Raw genomic sequence first — 25419 nt, 5'->3', positions numbered from 1 at the left:
TACCAAAGTTTTGTTGTAAATACCAGAGTTATATGGTAAAAATGAAGCTATGAGAAGGGTGTGTGCATATTAGTGATAAAGTGTGAAAAGGAACTGAATCCCTCCTTTCAAAATAAAAAGTGAATATACAAGGCTAAAATAAAAAACTGAAAGTAGGAAAGTTTGCATGTTTCTTAGAGAAAGATACACACACCAAAAGAATCAACCAAAAACAATGAAAACAGCTGCCCTGGTTGAGATTGCAACAAGCTCTATAAAACTATTCATGTATGACTGTATACATAAACTTGACAAAGTGAAAAAGACCTAAATAAGACCTTACTGAAATAAGAGTAATTGTAGTTAGAAAAATCAATTTCAAACAAACACATACATAATTTTCTGGAACTATCACCCTTTAAATTGCTTACCTTTGACTGTCAGATTGAAGCAACCAAGTCTATCACCAGATAGCGAGTCTGCACCACACTGTAGCACCACAGCACTAGGTTGATACATCTCCATCACTTTTGAGATGATCTATGTACAAAATAACAAATGTTAGTATTTCTAAAAAGATTTTCAAATTCATGTTGAGTTTGAAAATAGTAATACTTACAGGCTTAAATATTTGCCCATAAGATTCATCATCTATACCATCTCTCATTGGAAAATTGACAGCATAGTATTTGCCTTTTCCTGCACCAATATCCTAAAATAGAGAGTTAAACAGATGTTAGAAAATACTTCATAATAAAAATTTTGACAGATTTTTTTTAAATTAAAATATTTTAGATTAAAAGAACAGGTAACAAAAAACAATTCTGAATTCATCATGTGGTTGAGAAAGGAAATAATACAGAATAGAATAAGGGCATATTTTAACATTAATAGACTGCTAATAAAGCTGAAAAGAACCAATTCCAACAAACTTGTAATGATTTTGGGAAATTTAACATAAGCAGTTAAAAGGCAATATTAAGTTACATATTACATTAATCCAAAAAATTCATCATAAACAGAGAATGTAAGAAATTTTTATGAGTAAAACTTACAGAAGATATACTCTGAGCCAAAGGACCCTGTCTCTGTAATGCAGAATCCTTCTTATGGCTCACAATCTGGCAGACTTTATTGATGTTTTAATAGCTTCAGACTAAAGCATCAAAATCTCTACTTTAATTGGGTTTGAAATAAAATTCTTTCTACTTGTTCAATAAGTACCACTCTAGGCACTTAACACCTCCCAAAAGAAGCAAAGGAGAGAAGTTGATGTCTAGATTCCAGCTATACACACACTATACATATATATACACATATACATACTTGTATATGTATATGGATATATACAGGTATATATGGACATATTCCTAGAAGAGATGGGATAGGGGACATTTCTACAAAATAGTGCTTTAACAACACCAAAGGATTGGAAATGACTGATTCTTATGTATTTTAAATTATGTCTCAATAAATATGAATCTTTAGGGTTAACACCTGTACAAGTTCTTCCCTTATCTCTCATGGAAAGATCCTGCACTAAAAACACAGCTGGAATATACTCTGACAATAAGTACAAGTTGATTAGTAGTTATCACTCTAGGTAGGCAACTCAGAGCTACTGCCTCTGTTGGACCAAGCTGTGTCCCTTTCATTTCTTTCACCACTGCTCCTTTATCACACCTTTGTTTTATTCTTCTATCTAGTCACTACTAATCTAATAAATGCAAGCAGGGTTTTAACAATGATCTAAGCTCAGAGTAGCCTTTCTGATTTACAATGAACTGTCAGGTAGAGAAGGGAATGTTCATTAAAATAACATCCAAAGACACACTGAAGTTTCACAAAAATCCAAATACAACTACACCTATAATGTAATGATTGACTTTAGTTTCCTTACAAAATTCCTCATATCCAAAAGGAAAAAATTATGAAGGCTTTTCATATAGTGGGTATAAAATCTTAGTGAGGAAGAGATGTTCAAAGTCATTCTTAAATATTTTTAAAACATGCATTCTCCAACAGCTTCAATCATAATACTGACAAAAAGAAAACAGAGACCTCCATTTGCCATTTCTGAGATTAATTAGGATTACATTACAAAACCACTATCCTTCCTTAAGCTTAACGCTGAGAAGGCTTTAATTTCTACTGGGATGCAATGACTGCAGACAAATGAATTCTAATGGTTTAGAGCAGTGGTTCTCAAATGTTAATGTGCAGAATAACCCTGAGACCCGAGGAGATGTGCTTCTAACAAGTTCCCAACAGATGCTAATTTTGCCAGTTTAAAGGATCATACTTTGATAACCATTGGGTCTATAAAATCAGACCAAGTGGGGAAAGGCATAGAAGTAGCTAACTGGCATGTAACTGAAAATATAAATTTGCAATTTTAAAAACCACATAATTTAAAATGAAATATATTGACTTTCCACCTACTTTTAAGTAAAAAAAAAAAAAAAAAAAGGTTTCACCATCACAACTATTACTGAAAGAGCATCATCAACTTGTAGTCAAATAGTGAAAAGCCACACATTTGAATACTTTAAGGCCACACTAACCTTTTGGTTGGCTAATGATATATCGATTTGAAAAATAACTTTAATAGTTTAGAATTAATGTTGAATGCTACACTAAAAGAAATCTCCCCTATAATCCAGACTGAATGAAAAAGTTGTTTACATTTCTGAATTAAACTTCAACAGGCATGTGTGAACTCTAATGAAGCAAAAAATTTCAAGAAGTTTGTAGAAACAGGATTTGATCATTGCTTTTTACATTCATGAAATATAAGAGTGCCAAATGAAAGAAGATAATAGATATATAATAGAAATAATTAACTTAATGTAATAGGTGGGATAAGCTATGGTATTTTCTCTTCTGACAAATGCCAGAAGCCTAAGAAAAATAGATTAAAATTAGACCTATTAAGTCAAGACCAATCATAAAAGGAGAATAGTACAAGAACCTAAAAAACTTAGTAAATTACTTTATTCTAGCAATCTTTCTAATCAATACCAAAGTATACTACCAATAAGTAGGTTTTGAATATTCAAATTAAACCTCAAGAAAAGTGCTCCATGCTTTGCTGATTTTCAAAAATAGCTATTCAACCAAAGAAAATAGTTGAGCAAAGGAAAGTCCTGGAAGGTATCATTAAATTTTTACTTATAGTATGTGAATTCTAGATGTTATAGCATATAAAATGACTCAACTCTGCATATAAGATTCAAGTTAGTGTCTCAGGAAAATATTAGTTCAGGTACAGGATTACTAGCCTCTCATATTTATCCAGACAGAATTCAGTCATACCCTTAAGTCTCCTGTTCCAGGAAAGTATTCCCCGTACTTATGGAATGATACAGTCATTACACGATCTGTTGTATAAAAAGCTTCTTCAACACCATCACCGTGATGGATATCAATATCAATATATAAGACTCTCTGGTGATACCTGCAAAGAAAGCCGTAACTAAGTTATTTAAAGGTTTTAAGATGGGAAGAACCACCATGGATTTAGAAAGCCTATTTTTGAGCTCTTAAATGCCAGAAGGCTTAATCCCCTTTCTTACTTTATTTCTAAGAGACCATTCAAATATCTGTACTTATAATATGATCCTGGACTAATATCCTTTAGTCCAATATAAGTGAGAAATTGTACTTGCTGTGAAATCTGTCCTATTCTATGAGCTTAAAAAACATAGTAAATACACATTTCTTTTTATTAACAACTAAAGAATATACAGTAGGTCCTCAGGTTATGTTGGAGATCCGTTCCTATGGTGCAACATAACACAATTTTTGCCATAAGTCGGAACCCACCTACATAAGCACCTACATCACTCACATGGAGCACATACACAGCAGTAATCAAGTGAAACAGTAAAAAAAATGTAAAAGAAAGATAACAATTCCTGACCTTTACTTGTGGTAAATAAATAATAAAAAGCATAAAGCACATATGTACATACATCGAAATGGCAGAATTTTTTTTTTAATAAATAAATGGGAGATGGCAACGTAACCACGAAATGACGTATGTCGAGTGTGACATAACCTGAGGACTGTCTAATGATGGCAAACCTTTTGAGCTCGGCATGTCAGCATTTTGAAAAACCCTAACTTAACTCTGGTGCTGTATCACATATAGAAATTTTTTGATATTTGCAACCATAGTAAAACAAAGATGTATATTTTTGATATTTATTTATTTCATATATTTAAATGCCATTTAACACAGAAAAATCAACCAAAAAAATGAGTTCGCATGTCACCTCTGACACGCGTGTCATAGGTTCGCCATCACTGGTCTATACCATATTTAAGATTGTTACTTTAAAGCATCTCTCTAGTAGTAAATATTCAATCTTATAAAAATAGAGTTTGGGAAGGCCTGGGGCAGGGGCAGGGGCAGGAGGGGGTCAATAGGTAATAAAGAGGGGAACATCTATATATATAAAAGCAAGTGACCATTAAGACCGAATGACCAGAACGACCGGTTGCCCAGTCGCTATGACGCGCACTGGCCACCAGGGGGCAGGCGCTCAACACAGGAGCTGCCCCCTGGTGGTCAGTGCACTCCCACAGCCAACCCTCCGCAGCTACTCCCTCCCGGCCGACCAACCTCCCTGACCCTCTACCCCCCCGACCCTGCCCAGCCTCCCGCGGTCCCTTCCCCCTGCCAGCCGGCCCACCTCCCGGGGTCTCTCCCCCCTGGCCGGCCGGCGCCCCAATAGGCCTTGATCACCAGCCAGGCCGAAGGAACCCACCCGTGCACAAATTTGTGCACCAGGCCTCTAGTCTATAATACTTTCAGCAATAAATTTTTTAAAAATATATTTTTATTGATTTCAGAGAAGAAGGGAGAGGGAGAGAGAGATAGAAACATCAATGATGAAAGAGAATCATTGATTGGCTGCCTCCTGCATGCCCCCTACTGGGGATCGAGCCCGCAACCTGGGCATGTGCCCTTGACCAGAATTGAACCTGGGACCCTTCAGTCCACAGGCCGATGCTCTATCCACTGAGCAAAACTGGCTACGGTAAGATAAATTAAAAAAAAAAAAAAGGTTTGGAAATTTATGGGCCACAGCCTAAATTTGGCCAATGGCCTCTTTCTGTACCACCTTTCAGATAAAAATAGTTTTTAAAATGTTTTTTCCGCCTGGCCAGCATGATCGACCTATGAACCAGGAGGTCATGATTTGATTCCTAGTCAGGGCACATGCCCAGGTTTCGGACTCGATCCCCACTGGGGGGCATGCAGGAGGCAGCCAATCAATTATTCTCTTTCATCACTGATGTTTCTCTCTCTCCCTCTCCCTTCCTTTCTGAATCAATAAAAACATACTAAATAAAAAAAAATAAAAAACAAAGCAAGGATTTCAAGTGGTTTCCTGGGCTCTTGATTAGTCAACTGACACTGCCCAGTTATTTATTTGGGGAGTCAATACCAAACTTTAAGTGACTGAAAAAAATCAGCCTCTATAAAATAGTATGCATGGGATAACTACAGGTAACACATTCAAAGGTGAGAAAACACTAATTCACTACAATTTTAAGTGGAATCTGCTAAGACATGTTACAATGAATGGTGGTTAAAAAAAAAAAATCTAACTCCAAATTCACATATACCTTTATAGATATCTCTCTCAAGCTGTAGTCAAGGATAACTTTAACACTAACTCCTTTAGCAACTTAAGAGTAATAATACCCATTTTTAGATAACAGACAGCCCCATTCTACAATAGCTATGCAGTTATCTACATTTAATTCAATAGGTAACCAAATTTTCTTTAACACAGATTTCAAATATTTGCCACCAAAAGTTAAAACTTACAAAATGTTAGAAAATAAACTTCCAGGGTCAATGTCATTTTTCATTAGTTGAAACTATAACTCAAATCAAAATTGCCAAACAACTTCTAATATTTTTTTAAAGGGGTAATAATCGGGAGTTTTAGACACTTATATGCATTTCTTAATCTTAAAAATCGAAGGGTTGGACAAATTTCTATTATTTCTAAAATGGTCCATAATAAATCCATTGAAGATTCACCATTAACCACGTTCATGTGATTATTACTTTTGATGTTGTTTTAAAAAAACGATAGATTTTTATCATTTTAATTAAAATATTTTTTCATAGGAAAAATACCAACACAAATGAACTTACTTTAGTAATTCAAGGATGGCAAGCACAATATCATTAACATAACAGAATCCTGATGCTTCTGATTTCTTAGCATGATGCAATCCTCCAGCCCAATTAACAGCCATATCAGTTTGTTGTCGGTTTAACTTCACAGCTCCAGCTAAGAAACAAGACAGGATAAAAATTTTAAATGTTTAAAATTTAAAATTAGAAAAACTATACAAAAACCCTATAAGAAAGAGTATGCCATGGGTAAGCCAAGAATATCTACACTAATAAAAGAGAAACATGGTAATTAGCGTACGACCGCTACCCTTCCCATTGGCTAATCAGCATATCCTATGCAAATTAACTGTCAGCCAAGATGGCGGCCGGCAGCCAGGCAGCTTGAAGCGGAACATAAGGCTTGCTTGCTCCAGTGACGGAGGAAGCCAAGGTTCCCTGCCTGCTGCCGCCTGGCTCTGAGCTCCTGAAGCAACAGCTCCAAAAGATACAATGTTTCAATTATAGAAGCTAAAAATGGCGGTTAATTTGCATATACCAGTTGCGAGGGAAGACTGAGGACAACATGGAGGCCAAGAGGTACAAAAGGGAGCTAAGTAGAGGCCTCGAGGACAGAAACAGACTCAAGGCTACAGAGGTGGGAGGTGGGAGGGCAAGCCCAGCCACAGCGGCTGGGAGGAGGGGCAGTGGCTCGGAGGGGAATGGGCAGCGCTTGGGAGCGGGAGGGGAAACCCGCCTGAGCGCCGGGGAGCGGGAGGGGAAACCCGCCACAGCGCTGGGGAGCGGGAGGAGAAACCGGCCACAGCGCCCGGGAGCGGGAGGGGAAACCCGCCACAGCGCCCGGGAGCGGGAGGGGAAACCCGCCTGAGCGCCGGGGAGCGGGAGGGGAAACCCGCCACAGCGCTGGGGAGCGGGAGGAGAAACCGGCCACAGCGCCCGGGAGCGGGAGGGGAAACCCGCCACAGCGCTGGGGAGCGGGAGGAGAAACCGACCACAGCGCCCGGGAGCGGGAGGGGAAACCCGCCACAGCGCCCGGGAGCGGGAGGGGAAACCCGCCTGAGCGCCGGGGAGCTGAGGGGAAACCCAGCAGGAGTGGCTGGGAGCAGGAGGGGAAACTGGCCACAGCCCTGTCACAGGGAACGGCGTCCTCTGGAGCCAGGCCGCTCTGAGCCTGTAGGCCCGTCCATAGGCCCAGAGCGGCCGAAGTCCAGAATGCCGGGCCTATGCTTGCAGGTGCCAAGCGGCCGGGCTTGGGGTGGGAACATCCCCAGGACCCAGGCACTCCAAGCTGGCGCACACCCAAGCGGCCAGGAACGGGGCGGGAATGTCCCCTGCAGCAAGTGAGCAGACAGCAGGGCCCTGCTTGCCACTGGCCGTGGCAGCGAGGGGCAAGCAGTCCCTTGCAGGGCCCCCACAGAGAGCAGACACCAGGGCCCTGCTTGCCCCTGCGGTGGTGAGCCAGAGAGAAGACAGCAGGGCGCTGCTTGCCCCTGACCCCAGCGGCGAAGGACAGGCAGTCCCCTACAGAGAGCAGACACAAGGCCTACGGTGGCCTCAAGCAGGCAGGTCCGCAGAGAGCAGAGGACCATGGGGAGCAGGTCTAAGCCGTCAGTAGGACATCCCCTGAGGGCTCCCAGATTGGAGAGGGTGCAGATCGGGCTGAGGGACCCCTCCTTCCCCGTGCACGAATTTCGTGCACCGGGCCCCTAGTCCTATATAATAAAAGGGTAATATGCAAATTGACCCTAACAGCAGAACAACTGGGAATGACTGGTCACTATGACACACACTGACCACCAGGGGGCAGATGCTCAATGCAGGAGCTGCCCCCTGGTGGTCAGTGCGCTCCCACAGGGGTAGCTCTGCGCAGCCACAAGCCAGGCTGATGGCTGTCAGCACAGTGGTGGTGGCGAGAGCCTCTCCCACCTCCTCAGCAGCGCTAAGGATATCCAACTGCAGCTTAGGCCTGCTCCCCGCTGGCAAGTGGATATCCCCCGAGGGCTCCTGGGCTGCCAGAGGGATGTCTGACTGCCAGCTTAGGCCCGATCCCCTGGAGAGAGGGCCTAAGCCAGCAGGTGGTCACCCCCCGAGGTGTCCCAGACTTCGAGAGGGCACAGGCCGGGCTGAGGGACCCACCCCCCTCCCCTCCGCCGCCAAGTGCACAAATTTTTGTGCACCAGGCCTCTAGTAAAATCATAAAAGGCAAAAGTCATTGTTCAGTGTTCTAGGTTAGCAATTTCTCCTTAGGAAAATAAAGTTTTTTCCTACAGCTTTGATCTGATTAAATAAGAGCATATATGGAAAGTGGTGGTAACAGTGGTAGTTAGAGTAACACAATGGTAGCTTGAAGAGAGGAAGGAAAAAGAAGTCTGCAAGTGAAAATGAAATGGCAGTAAGAAAATAAAAAATAAAATAAAAAGCTGGAGTCATTATGATCATAAAACATGGAAGGTTTTTGATTTAAACAAATAACCTAAAAGACACATACCATGTTTAAATCAACTTTAAGTCTGACTAAATGAGGACACTTACCAACTGAGCCACCAGTTGAGAGCTGACAAAACTCAAAGAGTCCATCAAACACTGGACAATCTTCTCCAACATTAACTGTGAAAGATGGATCTCATTAATTTCAACCCATTCTGTGAATTACTAAAAGCCCTTTCTTACATAAACCATTTCCTACAAATATTTTATTTGATGCAACCATAAAACATACACATATCATAGTAGTGATGTAAAGTTTGTAATTTAAACATATAATTTATCATTTTATCCAATACTAGTGACCCCGTGCATGGATTTGTGTACAGTAAAAGGAAATTAATTAGAAGGTGACTGGTGGGATGGGACTGGGCGAGATGGGCTGGACACACCCTGGAGCCAAACTCCCGCAGTTGGACTCCTGGACTGAGAGAGGGTGCAGGCTGGGCTGAGGGACCCCCGCCCCTCCACTGAGTGCATGAATTTCATGCACCAGGCCTCTAGTAAATAACTAAAATAGTATTTTATATCAGGAAAAATCCCATATAAAAAACCCCAAATATGCAATTTGGCTGAACCGGTGCAATGACGCGCACTGACTACCAGGGGGCAGAAGGTCAACGCAGGAGCTGCCCCCCTGGTGGTCAGTGTGTTCCCATAGGAGGAGCGCCCCTCAGCCAGAAACCGGGCTCACGGCTGGTGAGCGCAGCGGTGGTAGCGGAAGGCTCTCCTGCCTCTGCTGCAGGAGGGCAGTAAGGAGCAAGGGGTCCCAGACTGTGAGAGGGCACAGTCCAGGCTGAGGGACAAACCTCCCCTCCCATGCATGATTTTCGTGCACCGGGCCTCTAGTATAATTATAAGCTTCTAAAAATACTCAATTTTAACTAATCAATACTAATATAAACTTTTAACAAGAAACGTACATCTCTGCATCTGCTTACTATACTCCGACATGTTATCTGGTCTTATTGAACGTAGAAATTTGATGTATTCATCACTGTGGTATTTTGTCATTTCTTCAGCAGTGGCTTTATGGGGCCTCTGTGAAGTAAAATAAATGTTAGAATTGTGGAATTACAACTGGTTATATCAGAGTTATCAAACACAAAGTACACAATTTCACCTAACAGTCATCTCAAAAGAATTATATCTTCCAGAACAAATTAAATTCCAAAGCAAATCTAAATTTGTACATGCAGGTTTTAGGAAAATAATCCATTCCAAAGCTAATCCATACTACTTTAAAAGCATTAGACAGGTCTAACACAAACTAAGACTTAATCACTACTTTTATTTTAATGGAAATGGGTCAACCCTTAGAAATCAAATCCATGCTCATAAACACTCCTTTCCTATTTCCATCATAAACCTGCTCTGTATCCACTGATTTTATCAATGAAGTCCGAGAAAGAGACTCATTCTCCATTTTAAGTCTTTGTTGACAATCTCTCTTCCTTTTCCTAACCAAATCATTCTTATTCGGAAGAACGATTTCATTTATGACATACTTCTTCCACAAGGCTTTCTGATTGAAAGTCTCATCCAACTTCTCCTTTTCTCTAAATGTCTATATCCAAAGAAAATAAGTCACACATATTCCCTAATATTGTTAACTGCTTCCCCAAATAGATAAGAACTGCTGTGTCTTCTATCTGTTTATATACACTCCCATCTTTATCTATAAAAACATTTAAGGCAGTTGTAGCTTATGTTATTTTGTACTCTGCTTGTCCACCAACAGTGTTCATATACCAATAAATATTTGTAGGATTAATTTCCTCTGTAATTACAAAATTAATTTCCTCTGTAATTACAAATTTATTTTGTAACAGTCTCAAATCAACTCTTCACCAGCATAGACAGATCAACAATTATTTAGCAAAAATATGTAGTATGCTGAATGGAGTTGTTCTCCATAAATGCAAAAACCTGGAGTAGGGAAAACTGTTTTTAAAAATGTTGATGGGCCCTATCTGGTTTGGCTTAGTAAATAGAGCATCAGCCAGCAGACGAAAGGGTCCCAGGTTTGATTCTGGTCAAGGACACATGCCCAGGTTGCAGGCTGGATCCCCAGTAGGGGGGCGTGGCGTGCAGGAGGCAGCCTATCATTGATTCTCTCTCATCATTGATGTATCTATCTCTCTCCTCCCTTCCTCTCTCTGAAATAAAAAATATATTTTTTAAAAAATGTTGATGGAAGAGAGAAAAAAGAGACTGTAGGTCCCACACTCTAAATAAAACAAAATGAAAAGTTTCCATTTTCTTCTAGGCCTTTTCATCTGCTAAATGTCCTCCACCAAGGAGAAAATAATAGTAGTTAAAAAAAAAAAATCAGTGCTGAGTATTTACCAAAAGGCATACTCACATATATTTCCATTTTTCTATATAAGCCATAATTTAGCAGCAAGTTATGGGTCATGCGGATTCTATGAGGTTTCATAGGATGGCCTTGTCCATAGTAATAGTTTCCAATATCACCTAAAAACAGAAGAGACAAAATGATCAATACAAACAACAGTATGTTCACCATTAAGAAGGTATTTACCTCCTAAACAAGATTTACTTAAATTCCTAAATAATATTAGATGTTGCAACTTTCAAACTCTGAGAAAACCAGGATACTATTATGCACACTTTTAATATGCTGACAACTCCATTAATACAATATTTATAGATTAAAGCAAGCAAACTTTTCTGATTTACAGTTTAATAAAATTTCTCATTTAGTATTAGCCCAAATGAAATGCACTTTACTCACTTACAAACATAATTTCTGTTCCTTAAAGTGATACCTGCTTTTAGTATTTGTTTTTAAATTCAAATGCTTAAGGTAAATTCTCTGGTATGATTTGCGTTTCCAGCAAATATGTATTATTTCTTGGATGATTTACTGGTATTTCTGAAATTCCTTATAGTTAGTATCAGGGCGACTAAAATGTTTTATACCCATATCAGTCCGTAAGGGAAATTTTGGTAACTGAAATGTGGATCAAATGAAAGTTTTGCTCTGATGATATACTCGTGACATATTTCAAGGTAATAAGGGTATTTTGTCTTATTCTTCACCATTGAAATTACAATTCCTACCCTATCTTTTTATAACATCTTAAAACTTATACATAGATTTATTTTAAAATAAACAACTAAACCACATATTCATCTACAAAATTTCAATGCAATCAATACTTTCAGGTAAAGCTCTAGTGTTTCTGTAATAAAGTTTTAAGGAAGCCTCATATATATACTATTTTTCTAATGTAATGGGCATTTTTAATTTTTACTTTTTAGAGAGAGAGAGAGAGAGAGAAAGACAAATTGATTTGTTCTTCAGTTATCTGTGCATTCATCGGTTGATTCTTTTATGTGCCCTTACCAGGGACTGAACTCACAATCTTGGTGTACTGGACCAATGCTCTAACCAACTGAGCTACCCTGCCAGAGCTGAAATGGACATTTTTTATAATAGCTTTTATGAAAAATTACTTTTAGTAGTAATTCTAGTTTTAAATAAAGCAACTCCAAAATTTTGTTAGGAGAGCCAAGCTGATTTTAATGGCTTCAAGTCATTCATTTCAACATGGGTTTACATAATAAAAGCTAAGAATAAATAATGTCATTTACTCACCTTTAGGATCAAAAAAATCTTTCAAAATCCCGCCTCAACACACACCTTTTTGTTTGTTTAGTGGAAACTGAGAACTCAAAAAAACTTATTTCTTTCATAACTTTGATAACAGTCCATTGATTTTGTTGCTATCACACCTCTAATTTACTTAACCCTTCGGTTTCTAAATAAGCTCTCTTCTGAAAACAATTCATATATACACCGTCATACGGAAAGCCACCTTTCTCAATGCAGGTGCTAACAACAAAACTAAGACAATACAGACAACTAGCAAAGCAGGACAATGTGGATATGAAATGCCTTTCCATTTATCACAATCTACCTTCCAAGGAAAGCTCTTGTCCTACAAGGTGGCAATATATATAGTACCTTGAAATCAGCCTGATCTCAATGAATCTTAGATATGAAAAGCCCAACAGAGTTACAAAGCATCATATTTACAAGTTAATGCAAGGAAGGTATTTCTAAGTTACCATCGCCACCAATGATGATCACAAGAGAAGAATAAAACTATAGTCTCCACATAACTTCCACCTACCTCTGTGAAGAATTACTAATGTGAAATGTGTATATTAAGATCAAATACTCTGATTATGGACATACTGAAAATCCAATGAAAAGCCACCAATAATCTAATAATGGTAAAGACCCCAATAATCTGTATAGAAGGTATAGTAAGTACTGTTGCAATTTCTCAGCAAGCATGTTTTTTTTTTATAAAATAATGGTGACAGCAGTAATTAGCATTTAATTAATGGAATAATTTATTTTTCAATCCTCACTGAGGACAAGCTTATTGATTTTAGAGAGTGGGGAAGGGGGAGAGTGAGAAACATTTGGTTGCCTTCCCCCTAGTGCCCTGACTGGGGATGTGCATGGGATAAGGTTCCAACCAACCAAGCCACACCGGCCAGGGCAGTAATTAGCATTTATTGAGTGCTTACTAGGAGGCAGTATTCTACACACTTCACATGTACTATCTGTTAATATTCTTGACTCTATGATGTAGTAATTATTATTACTGTTCCTATTTTATAACAATGAAGAAGGGTGAGATGTAGACTAATCAGGTAATATTGCCAAGTCACAAAGCTAGCAAGCGGGAGGCGACCGGGCTGATCAGGGGAAGGTGTCGCCCCCATCACCCGGCTGCTGTTGCCACTCGCAGCCACCAGGGCTCACGGCTGCTGGGGTTCACAGCTGCCTGAGCCCCGGGCTTCGCAGCTGCTGTGGCTTTGTCTGGATGGACAGACTTCCGGAAGACGTCGCCTTAATTAGCATATTACCCTTTTATTAGTAAAGATGGCTTTTCATTCAGCTTATTTAAATGGTCAGTAATGTAATTTGGGCATTTTATTTACTTATTGTATTTAATATGTTTTTTAAATTAATCCTTACCCAAGGATATTTTTCCCATTAATTTTTAGACAGAGTGGGGGGTGGGGGGAGAAGAGACAGAGAAACATCTATTGGTTGCCTCCTACATGAGTGCACTGACCATGGCCGGGGATCAACAGAGCCTGTAACCAAGGCATGTGCCCTTGACTGGAATAGAACCCAGGACCCTTCAGTCCATAGGCCAATGCTTCATCCACTGAGCAAATGTCATCCTGATTTTCATCAAAATAATCAAAAACACTTTACCAGCTCAGCTGGTGTGGCTCAGTGGTTGGTGTTGACCTATGAACCAGGAGGTCATGGTTCAATTCCGGATGAGGGCACATGCCTGGGTTGTGGGTCAATCCTCAGTATAGGGAGTGTGTGCAAGAGGCAGCCAATCAATGATTCTCTCTCATCATCAATGTTTCTATCACTCTCTCCCATCCTTTCTGAAATCAATAATATATGAAAACATACATATACACACACACACACAAACCCACCCCTCTACCAATGAAGTAAATTATCCAGAAAAATTAGCTCAAGGTGGCTTCTTGAATCAACAAACTTTGTTACTGTGCCATAAAGAATTAGTTATCTGAAAAGATACAATACCATAAAGAATTAGTTAACTGAAAAATTTTAGAAATCGCTCTCTTCCAGAAGTTATCAGTATGAAAGTGGCTATTAAGGTCTATAGTCTCTTATCCAAGTCGTTGGGACTACATGTATTTCAGATTTTTTTCAGGTTTTATAAATGTAATGTTACATCTGCCATTATTTATGTGATGTCCTGGAATCTGGACAGCATTCTCTAATCACACTTTAATATTTCTGCAAAAATTCTGTAAATATTCACAATAAATGGAGTAAAGATCATAAATATTAATTCAGGTTAAGCTTTTGATTCCAAATGAGTCCCCCCCCTCCCATTTTCAGATCATTTTGGATTTCAGGAGTGTAAAATATACCTTTACCCCTAAAGAAAAGCTGACTAAAAAAATGATTCAAGAAAAAGATTTTTAAAAAAGCTACTGTATTATTTTTGCTTTCCACAAACTGCTTAGTCCACTAGCACCTTTAACACACTGGTCACTATTCCTCCTTGAATCACTGAGTCTTGATTTTTACTGAGAGTGCCACTTTCTTGGATTCCACCCCTACCCATAGCCAGTCACCCACCAACATTCAAATATCAGGGTTTCACCTGTTCGTTCATTCATTCACTTAACAAATCAAGAGCCTACCATGTGCCAGGCATTATTCTGGGTGCCTGGGTAAATCAGTGAACAGGAGTGCTGCCCTAAATCGTCTTCTCTTAGGAATGAATCACTTAATTGCTCAATCTAGAAACTTTTAGGTTATTCTTTATTCTGTACCACCACTACCCAGTTCCTACACCATTACCAATCCATCAATAAGTTTTATTGGTTTTACTCACCCAAACCTTCCTTTAATGTATGTGTCTGTGTCTGTCAGCTGCAACCATTATATTTTACTAGAGGCCCGATGCACAAAATTCGTGCAAGATAGGCCTTCGTGCCCCAGCTGCCTCAGAGCCCCGGCTGCCGGGGACCTCGTGGCCCTGGCTGCCTCTTGGCCCTGCCCCCCCCCATCCCCCCACCCACCTTGGCCGGGTGCTGCTGTCCGAGTCCACCACCACACATCCCCAGTTCCCTGGAGCGCCACCCCCCTCTGCGGGGCGATGGCCGGGCCCCCCAACCAATCGCATTGCACCCGCCTTGGCTGGCTTGGCGCCAGTGCGTGTGTGTCATAGTGAGGTCATCTGAAAGGTCATTCTGCTGTTTGATCGTTTTACATATTACGCTTTTATTATTATAGATGTAGACCAACATGTATTTAATTCTTGCTTTCAGTCTTACATTCTACCACTCTTTACCATCCTTTCTCCACTTCAAGAGTTCTCTCTCTTAAAAACCTTCAATGGCTTCCTAAATCGCTTACAACAAAGTCTTGTATACCTTTAGGGGTAAAGGTATATTTTACACTCCTGAAATCCAAGCCCTTACCTTGTCTGATTACCCTATAAAGGTGTCCTCTCTAAACATTTATTCTAGCCTGGCTCCCCATGGTTCCCCTATGTCTTCCTCTTGGCTTCTTTTTGGTTAAGTGCACCAGGTTCTTTCTACCAGGCCAGGGCAGTTTGCAATGTCTTATGTAGAAAAAAACTCTTTTACGGCTAGCCCATTCTCTTTCTTCAGGCCTTACCTTGTCTGATTACCCTATAAAGGTGTCCTCTCTAACCATCTAACATACACTCTTTTATTTCCTTCTTAAGACTCAAATAATCTTTTGTCTACCTGGTACATAGTAGAGACTTTAAGACCACTTGGTATTTCTGAACCCAAAACTGATTTCATAAACAAGTATAAGCCAACTGCTATTAAAATAGAGAAATAAGACTTATTAAACAGTATAAACATCCTTATACCTACTTTTAAATCTGGTCTCATCCATGTTTCAATACTATTATGATTGCTACCTCCCTCCTCCCCAATTCCAGCTGTTTCCTTTAAGGATTTGTTAATAGAAGCATTTAAAGTTTTGTTAAAGGGAAAGAAATAACTACTAAAAAATTTTTTTTCTGGTAGCAAAGGAAATCTTTTTTTTTTTTTTTTTATAATATATTTTATTGATTTTTTACAGAGAGGAAGGTAGAGAGATAGATGGTTAGAAACATCGATGGGAGAGAAACATCGATTAGCTGCCTCCTGCACATCTCCCACTGGGGATGTGCCCGCAACCCAGGTACATGCCCTTGACCGGAATCGAACCTGGGACCTTTCAGTCCACAGGCTGACGCGCTATCAGTTGAGCCAAACCGGTTTCGGCAGGAAATCTTTTTGTAGCAGTGAAAATAGGCCCACTCTTGTGTCAGCAAGGGGGGAAAATCTTTAGGCACCAGCTGTTAACCTCTCCTGCTACAATAAGCTAGTCAATGTGGAAAAGGATAAGGGGTGGACTGAGGTGAACAGGGATATCAATCTACTTTCATCGTAAAACAGACAAAATGCCCCTCATCCTACCTGTCTGTAACTTGTGGTAGGAAGAATTAGAATGTTAGTACTGATCTCTATATAAAAACATAAGGAATTAAACATTTATTCATCAATAATTTAAAACTCCTTTACTTTTAAAAAATTTAGATGGTGGAGGTATAGGCATAAGCAAAACAGACTCTGATATCATGAAGCTTTTACTAGTATCCATGAAGGAAGACAAGTTAGGCGGTACTAGTGACAGGGAGAAAACCAATATTGGGGTTAAGCCTCTCTGGTAAGGTGAAATTTGAAGGAAGTGAATAGTAAAGAATATGAGGGGGAAGAGGACCCAAACATAGGAACATCTCAGTCTTATTTTAAGTGTTATGTTCTACTATCATTAAATAATGATGTGTAATTAAGACCACTGGTATGTATGAACTTCTGTAATTCACCCAGCACATTCTGATTTACTCCCAGAGAAATGATTACCTATTTTATGGATAATAAAGATTTATAGTAGAGCTAAGAAACCAAGCAGTTGTATTAAAGGATACCTAGCAAAATACTTTGGCACTATCGTTATAAATAAAAGTCTAAGAAAGCCTGTCAATAGTTGGCTGCCAAGTGGAATTCTTATACAGTAACCTGCTACAGTAAACTAGGAGTATATCAGTAGGCATGATCTTGGTTAACTTTTATATTCTATCTCTGTATAGTATTGAGTGCTTTTCTCTGAATCACTTCTCTCCAAACATTTTAATACACCCTATCAGATGAGGAAAAAAACAGAGCACAGACCAATTATATAAATTATGTACCCAGTTGACTCTTGAACAACGGGAGGGTAGGTGGGTTAGGAACACGGAACCCCTCCCTTTTGCAGTGGCGAATCCTCCTATAACTTCTGACACCCCCTAAACTTAGCTATAGTACTCCCTTGGTATCTGCAGGAGACTGGTTACAAGATCCCCTCAACTGCCCCCCTGCCCAATGAACACCAAAATCCCCAGAAACTCAAGTCCTCATATAAAATGACATAGAGCCTAGCTGGTGTGGCTCAGTGGTTGAGCATCAACCCATGAACCAGGTCACAGTTCAATTCCTGGTGAGGCCACATGCCAGAGTAGCAGGCTCGAGACCCAGTAGGGAGCATGCAAGAGGCAGCAGATCAAAGATTCTCCCGTCATTGCTGTTTCTATTCCTCTCTGAAATCAATAAAAACCATAAAATAAAATAAGATGACATTGAACAATGCATATAGTCAGTTCTCTGTACCCGTGGATTTCCAACCATGGACTGAAGATACCATTTTTGATCAGTGGTTGGTTGAATCCACAGATATGGAGTACTGACTGTATTTATTGCCCTGTCGGTTAATCAGTTTCTATGTCTCTCTCTCACATCAATGTTTCTCTCCCTCGCCCCCCTCCTTTCTACTCTCTCTGAAAATCAATGGAAAAAAATATCCTTGGGTGAGGATTAAAAAAGAAAAAAGTCTGTATATAAGTGGATCTGTACAGTTCAAAGGTCAATTGTATACACATCCCTATTATATTGTATACATAGTAAAACAGGCATTTAATGTAATTGGTATCAAGTTTAAGTCAAAACAAAGAATAGTTAACACTTCTAGATTAAGGATTAAAAACATACTGTAATCATGGTCTAAACACAGCTTGGTTTGCTAATTACATTTAAGTACAGAAATCACATCATTTTAAAGCCAGAAGGAAACTCAGTAACTGAATCTGTATCTTTTTACAGGTTATTGATAATCTTGGAGTATATACAACAAGATGGCCAAGTTTTAGAAATATGTTTTTGGAAACTTTGGAGCTATGAGAAATAAGAACTTCTCTTAACTTTTCCCAACGGTTAAAGGATAGCTCATTCATCAATGCCTTGAAGTTTACTTGGAACCAGCATTCCAATGATCTAAGGGTATAGTACTTAAGACACACTATAAAGTATACAGAGAAAAAAAAAATACATGTCTCTAGAAGTCCCCTTCACTTGCAAGACAAACATTGTCTGTGTCACCAAGAGTGTGCCTAATGGTCCCAGTAAGCCTAAAGGTAGGATTCCTGTGGTTATAGAACTTGCTACCGCCCTCTTTTTTTAAAAACCTTTCTTCCATTTTCTGTACCAACAAATTAAAACCAGTTAATTCAGGCTAGCAGATTATTCAGGCCCTATTACTATTGATACTACCCATTCCCAATCAATTCCATGTTGCATATATCTTCTAGTCACAGAATTCTGTGGCACAGAAGCTGCATTACTTGCATCCTCTTTCTTTACATTTACAAAAAAGAAAAAAGGAAAAAAAAACACCACTATTGGTACCTTTATATGAAAGCTTTTGGAATTGTGCAAAGCTTAGCATACTATCACATGCTCATAATTAGCATGGTACCAATCCAATTTAATAATCTCTGCAAAATATTGTATTAGCCTTTTCCCCACAAAAACCCAAAGAATATTCCAAGTGTAAGTGACTACAAATTCCATTGTAAAAATGAACCAAGAGAGAATCATATGACCAAAAACAGATAAGCTAACCAGAAATTTCCAAACATTCAATTATACAGCTGTTGGCCACCAGGTAAAGCAGGTGAATAGTTCTGCAGTAAAGTACTGATTAAGTCAGAACCATGAGATTTAAACTATTTCCACTCTTCCATTCCACCTATCAAGCCTCCATCCCACCCTTGGGACCAGTGCTTGCTCCCATTTCCTCAACAGAGGCTCAACATAAATGGGTCTAGGAACCTACAGCTGTTCATAAAACCGCTACTTAAGTGTACCTCCTGGTTCTGCAGTTCAAGCCTGGTGACAAGAATCACTGTCAACAGCAACTAACAGCGGCAGAAAGAGCCTTAGCACTAGTTCCCCCACACCTTTTAAACCATTCTCCTTTACCCTAAGCTCTGACAAGAACAAATCTCTAAATCTTAGGAACAATACCGTTTTAAAAATTAACTTACACACATGGTTATTTACTTTCCAATATGATCAGGGAATGCAAGGCCAGGATTTTGCCAGTGACCCCAAATATGCATGAATTCTTAAAGAACGAATTTTAAGAAACTTTAATAGTTGATGTTAAAATGAAAATGTAATCCCATCCCCACTCCTCCACGATGGCGTAATTTCAAACTAACTTGTATTACAGTATTCTCAAAAAATGTTTTTAAAACACGGGTGTACTCTTTAGTATTAGTTACATTAAATATCAGATTATTTAGATTTCTTCTGCAAGATTTTAGATTTTTTCCACAAATGACACAGGTGGTTATTTTATATAAACAGGCATTAAAAGATTCATCCTTGCCCATTGAAAAGATACAGTGTGCCCATCTTCACATTAAAGTCAGATTTATTCTGACCTAGTCCTCTAAGGTCTTTCCACCTCTGTAAAACGTTGTGACTTATAATCCACCAAATGTAGGAAACAGCTTCCAAAGTGTGTACTGCTTCAGACAAATCAGATAGGACTTTCAGGTCCTCTGTTAAGTTGTAGAATTCCTACTCTGGAGAGGAACTTACTACACACCATTTACCACGGCAGGTCTTTGTGAAATCTGTTAAACAGGTTACTACTCCACCACTTAGTGTAACTTAGGCTGGCTCAGAAAACAGGGCTCGGAGACTGAACAGTACAGCTCAAACTGCAAATGAGATGAGACCCTGCAATGAAAACCTGACGGTTGTGATGCACGTACAGTGAGCTGGAGCTCCCCGATCCCTTGGACTTCCGCACCTGCCCCAAGTTTCCCTACACCGGGACTACCACCACCGGGACACAGCCTCACAAGCAAGATGCCAGCGCTCCCCGGGACCTCCGGAGCCGGGCGCTATTTCCTGATGGAACAAAGAGCAACAAAGGAGTGGGTGGCAGCCACCCCTCCGAGGGGCAAGCCGGGACCCATCCAGTCGGATCCGCGACGCGAACAGCAACAGCTCCACCTTTCCCTCCCACCGCCCCATTTCCCGCGAAGGCTAACCCGACTCACACGCGAAAACCCTCGTTTTTACGGAGGAAGCGAGACGTCTCCATTTGAATACAGAGAAAGTGGCGCTCAAAGAACCGGCAAACAAAAGAGAGGGGATGGAGCCCACGCGAAACACCGGTGCGCGCGTGCCCCGCGCCGAGCGTGGGTCCCCGCCCTCAGCAGCCACCTGGCAGCACCGACCCGGGTCGGGGGGTCCGGGGTGAGCCCGGGGGCGGAGATCCGGAGCTCAGACCCGCCGGGGACAGGGAGGGAACCAGCCGGGGACTGGGAGGGAACCAGCCGGGACGGGGGGGCGGGGAGGACCGAAGGGGCGGAGCTCCCGCGGCCGCCGGGCTTTGTGTGGAGTCTGGGCCCGGGTAGATGTCTGGACCTGGGATAAGGGGGTGGGTGCAGGAGACCCGAGCAGGGCACCCTCAAGCCTCCGCTCCCACGAGTGGCGGGCGTGAGCGATGCCAGGGAGGGCCGTCCCGCCGCCACCACCACGAAGCCGGGGAGGCCGGCGCGGACCGCGCTGCCGGAGAGGGTCCCGGGAAAGTGGGGTGCCCCCCGGCTCCCGTCGCAGAGGCCCCTGCAGCGGCTCACGGCCAAGGGGCTCCCACGAACGGGATCGGGGCCGGAACGGGTTAAGAAGCAGACGCGCGTCGACCCCTCCTCCTCCCCACCCCTCAGCACGGTGCCCACCCGCCACGGCGGCCTCCAGCCCGCGCCCGGCCCTGCCCGCCCGCCCGCCCTGCCGGCCTCTCACCATCGTAGTAGTAGCAGACTTTCTTTTTGCCGCCTCCCTGACTGTACGCCATGGGCTCCCCGGCCGCCGCCGCCTCCCGGCTCCTCCTCCTGCTGCTGCCGCCGCTGCCGCCGCCGCCGCCGCCCCGGCTCCGCGGGGAGAGAAAAGGGCTGTGGCTTAAGTGGGGGCGGCCGTCTCGCGAGGGGGAGGACGGACCGAGGGAGGAGAGGGTGCCGGAAGGGCTCGGTACGGCCGGGTGGAGGGGCAGAGAGCGCGGAGCGGGGGAGGCCGCGGCGCCAACTCGCGACACTGGGGAGGGGGAGGGGGCGAACCACCTCCGGAGGCGAAGGGGAGATGGGAGGCGTCCACTGTGGCTTCCACGGGGAAGGAAGGGGCACGACTAGAGAAAAAGGCCCCTTCAGTCTTCAAGCACGAGGCCTTCTAATAAATAACAACTTGAAGAAGGACGGGGCAAATACAGTCTTCGAATTGGAAAAAAAGAGCAGGCTTCCGCTTTTCCAGTAGATGGAAAGGAGCATGGAGCGGGTGGCTGTCCTCCCCTTCAGATTTGCGCACAGTGGTTGCGCCTATCTCGAGCATGCGCAGTTAGGGGGCTTTCCCCAACTGTAGCCGGGGCCGCCCAGGCCCCCTCCGCGCAGTCCCCGGCGTCCCCGCCCCCACTGTCGCGAAGCTCCCGCCGGAACCGACCACGTGCCGCCCGCAGGCCGGGGTGGGACGGATTTGGCACGGCTTCCGGCACCCACCTCCCCGCCAGTCTACAGCCCGGGGCCATTCTATGGTAGGTCGCCTCGATTTCCTCATGTATTCATTTCTTTTTTTTTTCCTTCTTTCTTTCTCTTCTCACCAGTGCGTGCTCCGAGGTCCTGAGGTCCCGGGTAAGTGACATCACAGACGGTGAGGAGGAGAGCGCGCCGCCTGGATTTGAATGAGCGCCCGTGGACGCCTTTCTGCGCGAGGCACGGCCCGAGCGTTTGCTTTTATGATGTGTTTCCCTGATCCCTAGTTATAGTAGAACGCCTGTTAGCTCATTTGAGAAATTCCAACAGCTCTGAGACGTTTGATTTCTATCCCTTCTTTATAAACTGGGATGAAGGAACTTGGTCCTCGCAACTGTTGATGGTCCGGGGTTTGAATTCAGTCTTTCTCCCAAACCCACACACCCTGCAGTAATACACTGCGCCGCTGCCGCTGCCGGGACGCCGGAGACCAGAGCCGAGAGCTAAGAGAACGATGTGCAAAGCTCACGGAAGGTGTGAATACCTGTGTTCAAGTCACCATTCATCAAGCACCTGCGTTACGCCAACCACCTTGTAGGTGGGGGGTGGGCCGCTGACAGTCTTGAGTGTAGCACACTTATTCCAACTATATCATTCACAATTTTCTCCAAATACATATTATACTATTCCCCCTCCCCCCCCCCCCCCCCCCACCACCACCACCACCAATTACAAAGAAAAAAAAAGCCTTGTTGAAGCAGGAACCATTTGGAGTCACTAAAAATATTTATTTTGCTATTTGACTTCAAAATCCCTAAGGTGGTCACACTTAAAAGAGCAATTTCCCCCCAAGAAATTTAGGAAAAGTAAATCCACCTCCCTCCAAGTCTGTATTTTTAAAAAAATGTATTTTATTGATTTTTTACAGAGAGGAAGGGAGAGGGATAGAGAGTTAGAAACATCGATGAGAGAGAAACATCCATTAGCTGCCTCCTGCACACCCGCTACTGGGGATTGAGCCTGCAACCCGGGCATGTGGCCTTGACTGGAATTGAACCTGTGACCCTTCAGTCCACAGGCCGATGCTCTATCCACTGAGCCAAACCCGTCAGGGCCAAGTCTGTATTTTTAACAAGCACCTCAGGTAACTAACTGATGCAGTTGGTATAGAAGCCGCAGTGTGAGAGACATTGGCTTAGAGGTAAGAGTTAATTACATGGTATTGACTTTTTAAAATTTATTTTTACCGATATGGAACATTTTTTAAAAATCAAACTTATTTCACAGCAGACCCTGTCCCAACCTTCTACACAATCAATTTCTACTCCGCAGATACTTCGTATCTTTTAGCTCTCCTGAGATTTATCTTCATATTTCTTAGTAACATCCTTATACTATTATTTCTTTGTGTGTGTGTGTGTGTAATTTTTTTTTTCGTTTGGGAGTAATTGATTTTTTACAGTTTGACCTATTGTTTTACTACTTCCTATAAGGAATCAACCATATATTTATACTCTAATACCCTCTCATAAACATATTATTTTTTTATCTTCCATCCCTCAATATATAGATATCACCTTACTTAGATAAATCACAATTCATAATATTATGACTGTACCAATTATTCATAATTGATAAATTAGCAATAATAATACATTTTCTTTTTTTACTGAAGTTGGCCATTGCCTCCTTTCCTATGCTTTCTTTTTTTCTCTATCCGGTCCAAAATCAACTTGGTATATTCTGAGAATAGAATTAAGTTAATTTAGTAGAAACTGATGTTCTTCTCAGGGTCAACATAGTGAATTCTGAAAATGAGACTTCTACCCTCCCCTCAAGTCTGTTTCCTGTGCCCCTATGTGGTGGTTGTACCCCTTTAGCTCAACACTTGCCCAGTTACAGTTGCCCACAACTTCTCATTAGAATAGAGTTTCAGGAAAGGAGGGACCAGGTCTGTCCTGCACATGATTGTATCTAGTGCCTATGACTGGGGACAAGTCACTTAAACTTTTTAAAATCTGATTTGCCTTATCTGTAAAATGGGGCCATATTACTTAGACAATAAGTTCTCATATGAATATTGAGTAACTCAAATAAGAAATATGGAATAGTTTTTAAGCAGTAAAGAGCTATGTGAATATATTATTATGATTAATCTGTTATAGTAATAACAATTATTAGTATTATTATTGTTTTCATAAACAGCACTTAGCCTTGAACTTGTGAGAACAACTTGGACACATTTTGATTGATTGAGGAACTTGTTATTTTGTTTATTATTTAACACTTTTAAACAACAGAAACAAATTATTTTACCCTTCAAAACTTGCTTTGGCCCAGCCAGCATGGCTCAGTGGTTGAACATTGACCAATGAACCAGGAGGTTATGGTTTGATTCCCAGTGAGGACACATGCCTGGGTTGCAGGCTCAATCCCCAGTGTGGGGTGTGCAGGAGGCAGCCGATCAATGATTCTCTCTCATCATTGATGTTTCTGTCTCTCTCTCCCTCTCCCTCTCTGAAGTCAATAAAAGTATATTAAAAAAACTAAAATAAAGTCACCATGCTTTGCCTGAAGCCGGTCCATCCTTGCTGCTTGACACAGTCGCTGCAGGGAAGAAACATCTGCACAGCATATGTCTCAAGGGACCTGGCGTATATGGCATACTGTTCTTAATATGTTTGCTCCCCTTCTTGGCACTATGTGTTTTAACCAAGGTCACCTCTCCGAGAAAGGTTGTTTCCCCAGGTAGGGATTTTTCCCTGAAGTTAGGGAGAGAATAAAACCCCTTAACTAAGTGCCAGGCGGGTAGTTAATCACTTTAACTACGAACAATCACGCTTAAGCTACATAATCTTTACTCCCTGGAATGGAGATAAGAAACACCCTAACCTTTGGAATAGAAATTGATAGGATTAAAATCAACTGGTATAAATACAGATGTAACAAGACAATAAAACACAGAACCGAATGAGTCGTTGGCGTGGCCCGCACAGTTCTCCAGTCGCTGGGTGGAGGGCCCCAGTCTGAGCGGTGATGGTGGCGGCTGAGGCAGCAGGGGCTGTGGGCGGTCAGGGCTCCGGGCCAGGGTGGCGGCGCCATCTTGTGCCTGGGGCCGGTGGGGAGGCTGGGGAGGGGGCCCTGGGTGGTGCAGGGGACTACGGTAACGGCCTGGAGTCTGAGGAACTGGAGCCTGAGGAGCTGTTGCTGGAGCCCGAGCCTGAAGAGGAGGAGGAGGAGCCAGGACTGGTCGAGGGGGACCCAGGGGACGGCGCCATCGAAGACCCGGAGCTGGAAGCGATTAAAGCT

The 25419-nt window shown here is 42.0% G+C and overlaps 1 protein-coding gene across 1 annotated transcript in view; it reads right to left on the bottom strand.

Annotated features, from left to right (window-relative positions):
- Window positions 1-21696, bottom strand: part of HDAC2 (histone deacetylase 2) — a 31288-nt gene extending 9592 nt beyond the window's left edge. Inside the window, exons 1-8 of the mRNA XM_070417877.1 lie at window positions 21395-21696; window positions 10989-11101; window positions 9547-9664; window positions 8672-8746; window positions 6158-6296; window positions 3295-3436; window positions 599-691; window positions 411-519 (exon numbers count right to left, since the gene is read on the bottom strand). Coding sequence (XP_070273978.1) covers window positions 411-519; window positions 599-691; window positions 3295-3436; window positions 6158-6296; window positions 8672-8746; window positions 9547-9664; window positions 10989-11101; window positions 21395-21446 — 841 coding nt within the window. The 5' untranslated portion in view covers window positions 21447-21696. The remainder of the gene's footprint in view (window positions 1-410; window positions 520-598; window positions 692-3294; window positions 3437-6157; window positions 6297-8671; window positions 8747-9546; window positions 9665-10988; window positions 11102-21394) is intronic.
- Window positions 21697-25419: the final 3723 nt, after the last annotated feature.

The sequence above is a fragment of the Myotis yumanensis genome, unplaced genomic scaffold, assembly GCF_028538775.1.
Source record: "Myotis yumanensis isolate MYYU_CA2020_CCGP unplaced genomic scaffold, mMyoYum1.0.hap1 SCAF_6, whole genome shotgun sequence".
Classification (NCBI taxonomy): domain Eukaryota; kingdom Metazoa; phylum Chordata; class Mammalia; order Chiroptera; family Vespertilionidae; genus Myotis; species Myotis yumanensis.
The sequence above is the reverse complement of the archived record's forward strand: the minus strand, read 5'-3'. Positions and strand labels throughout refer to the sequence as shown.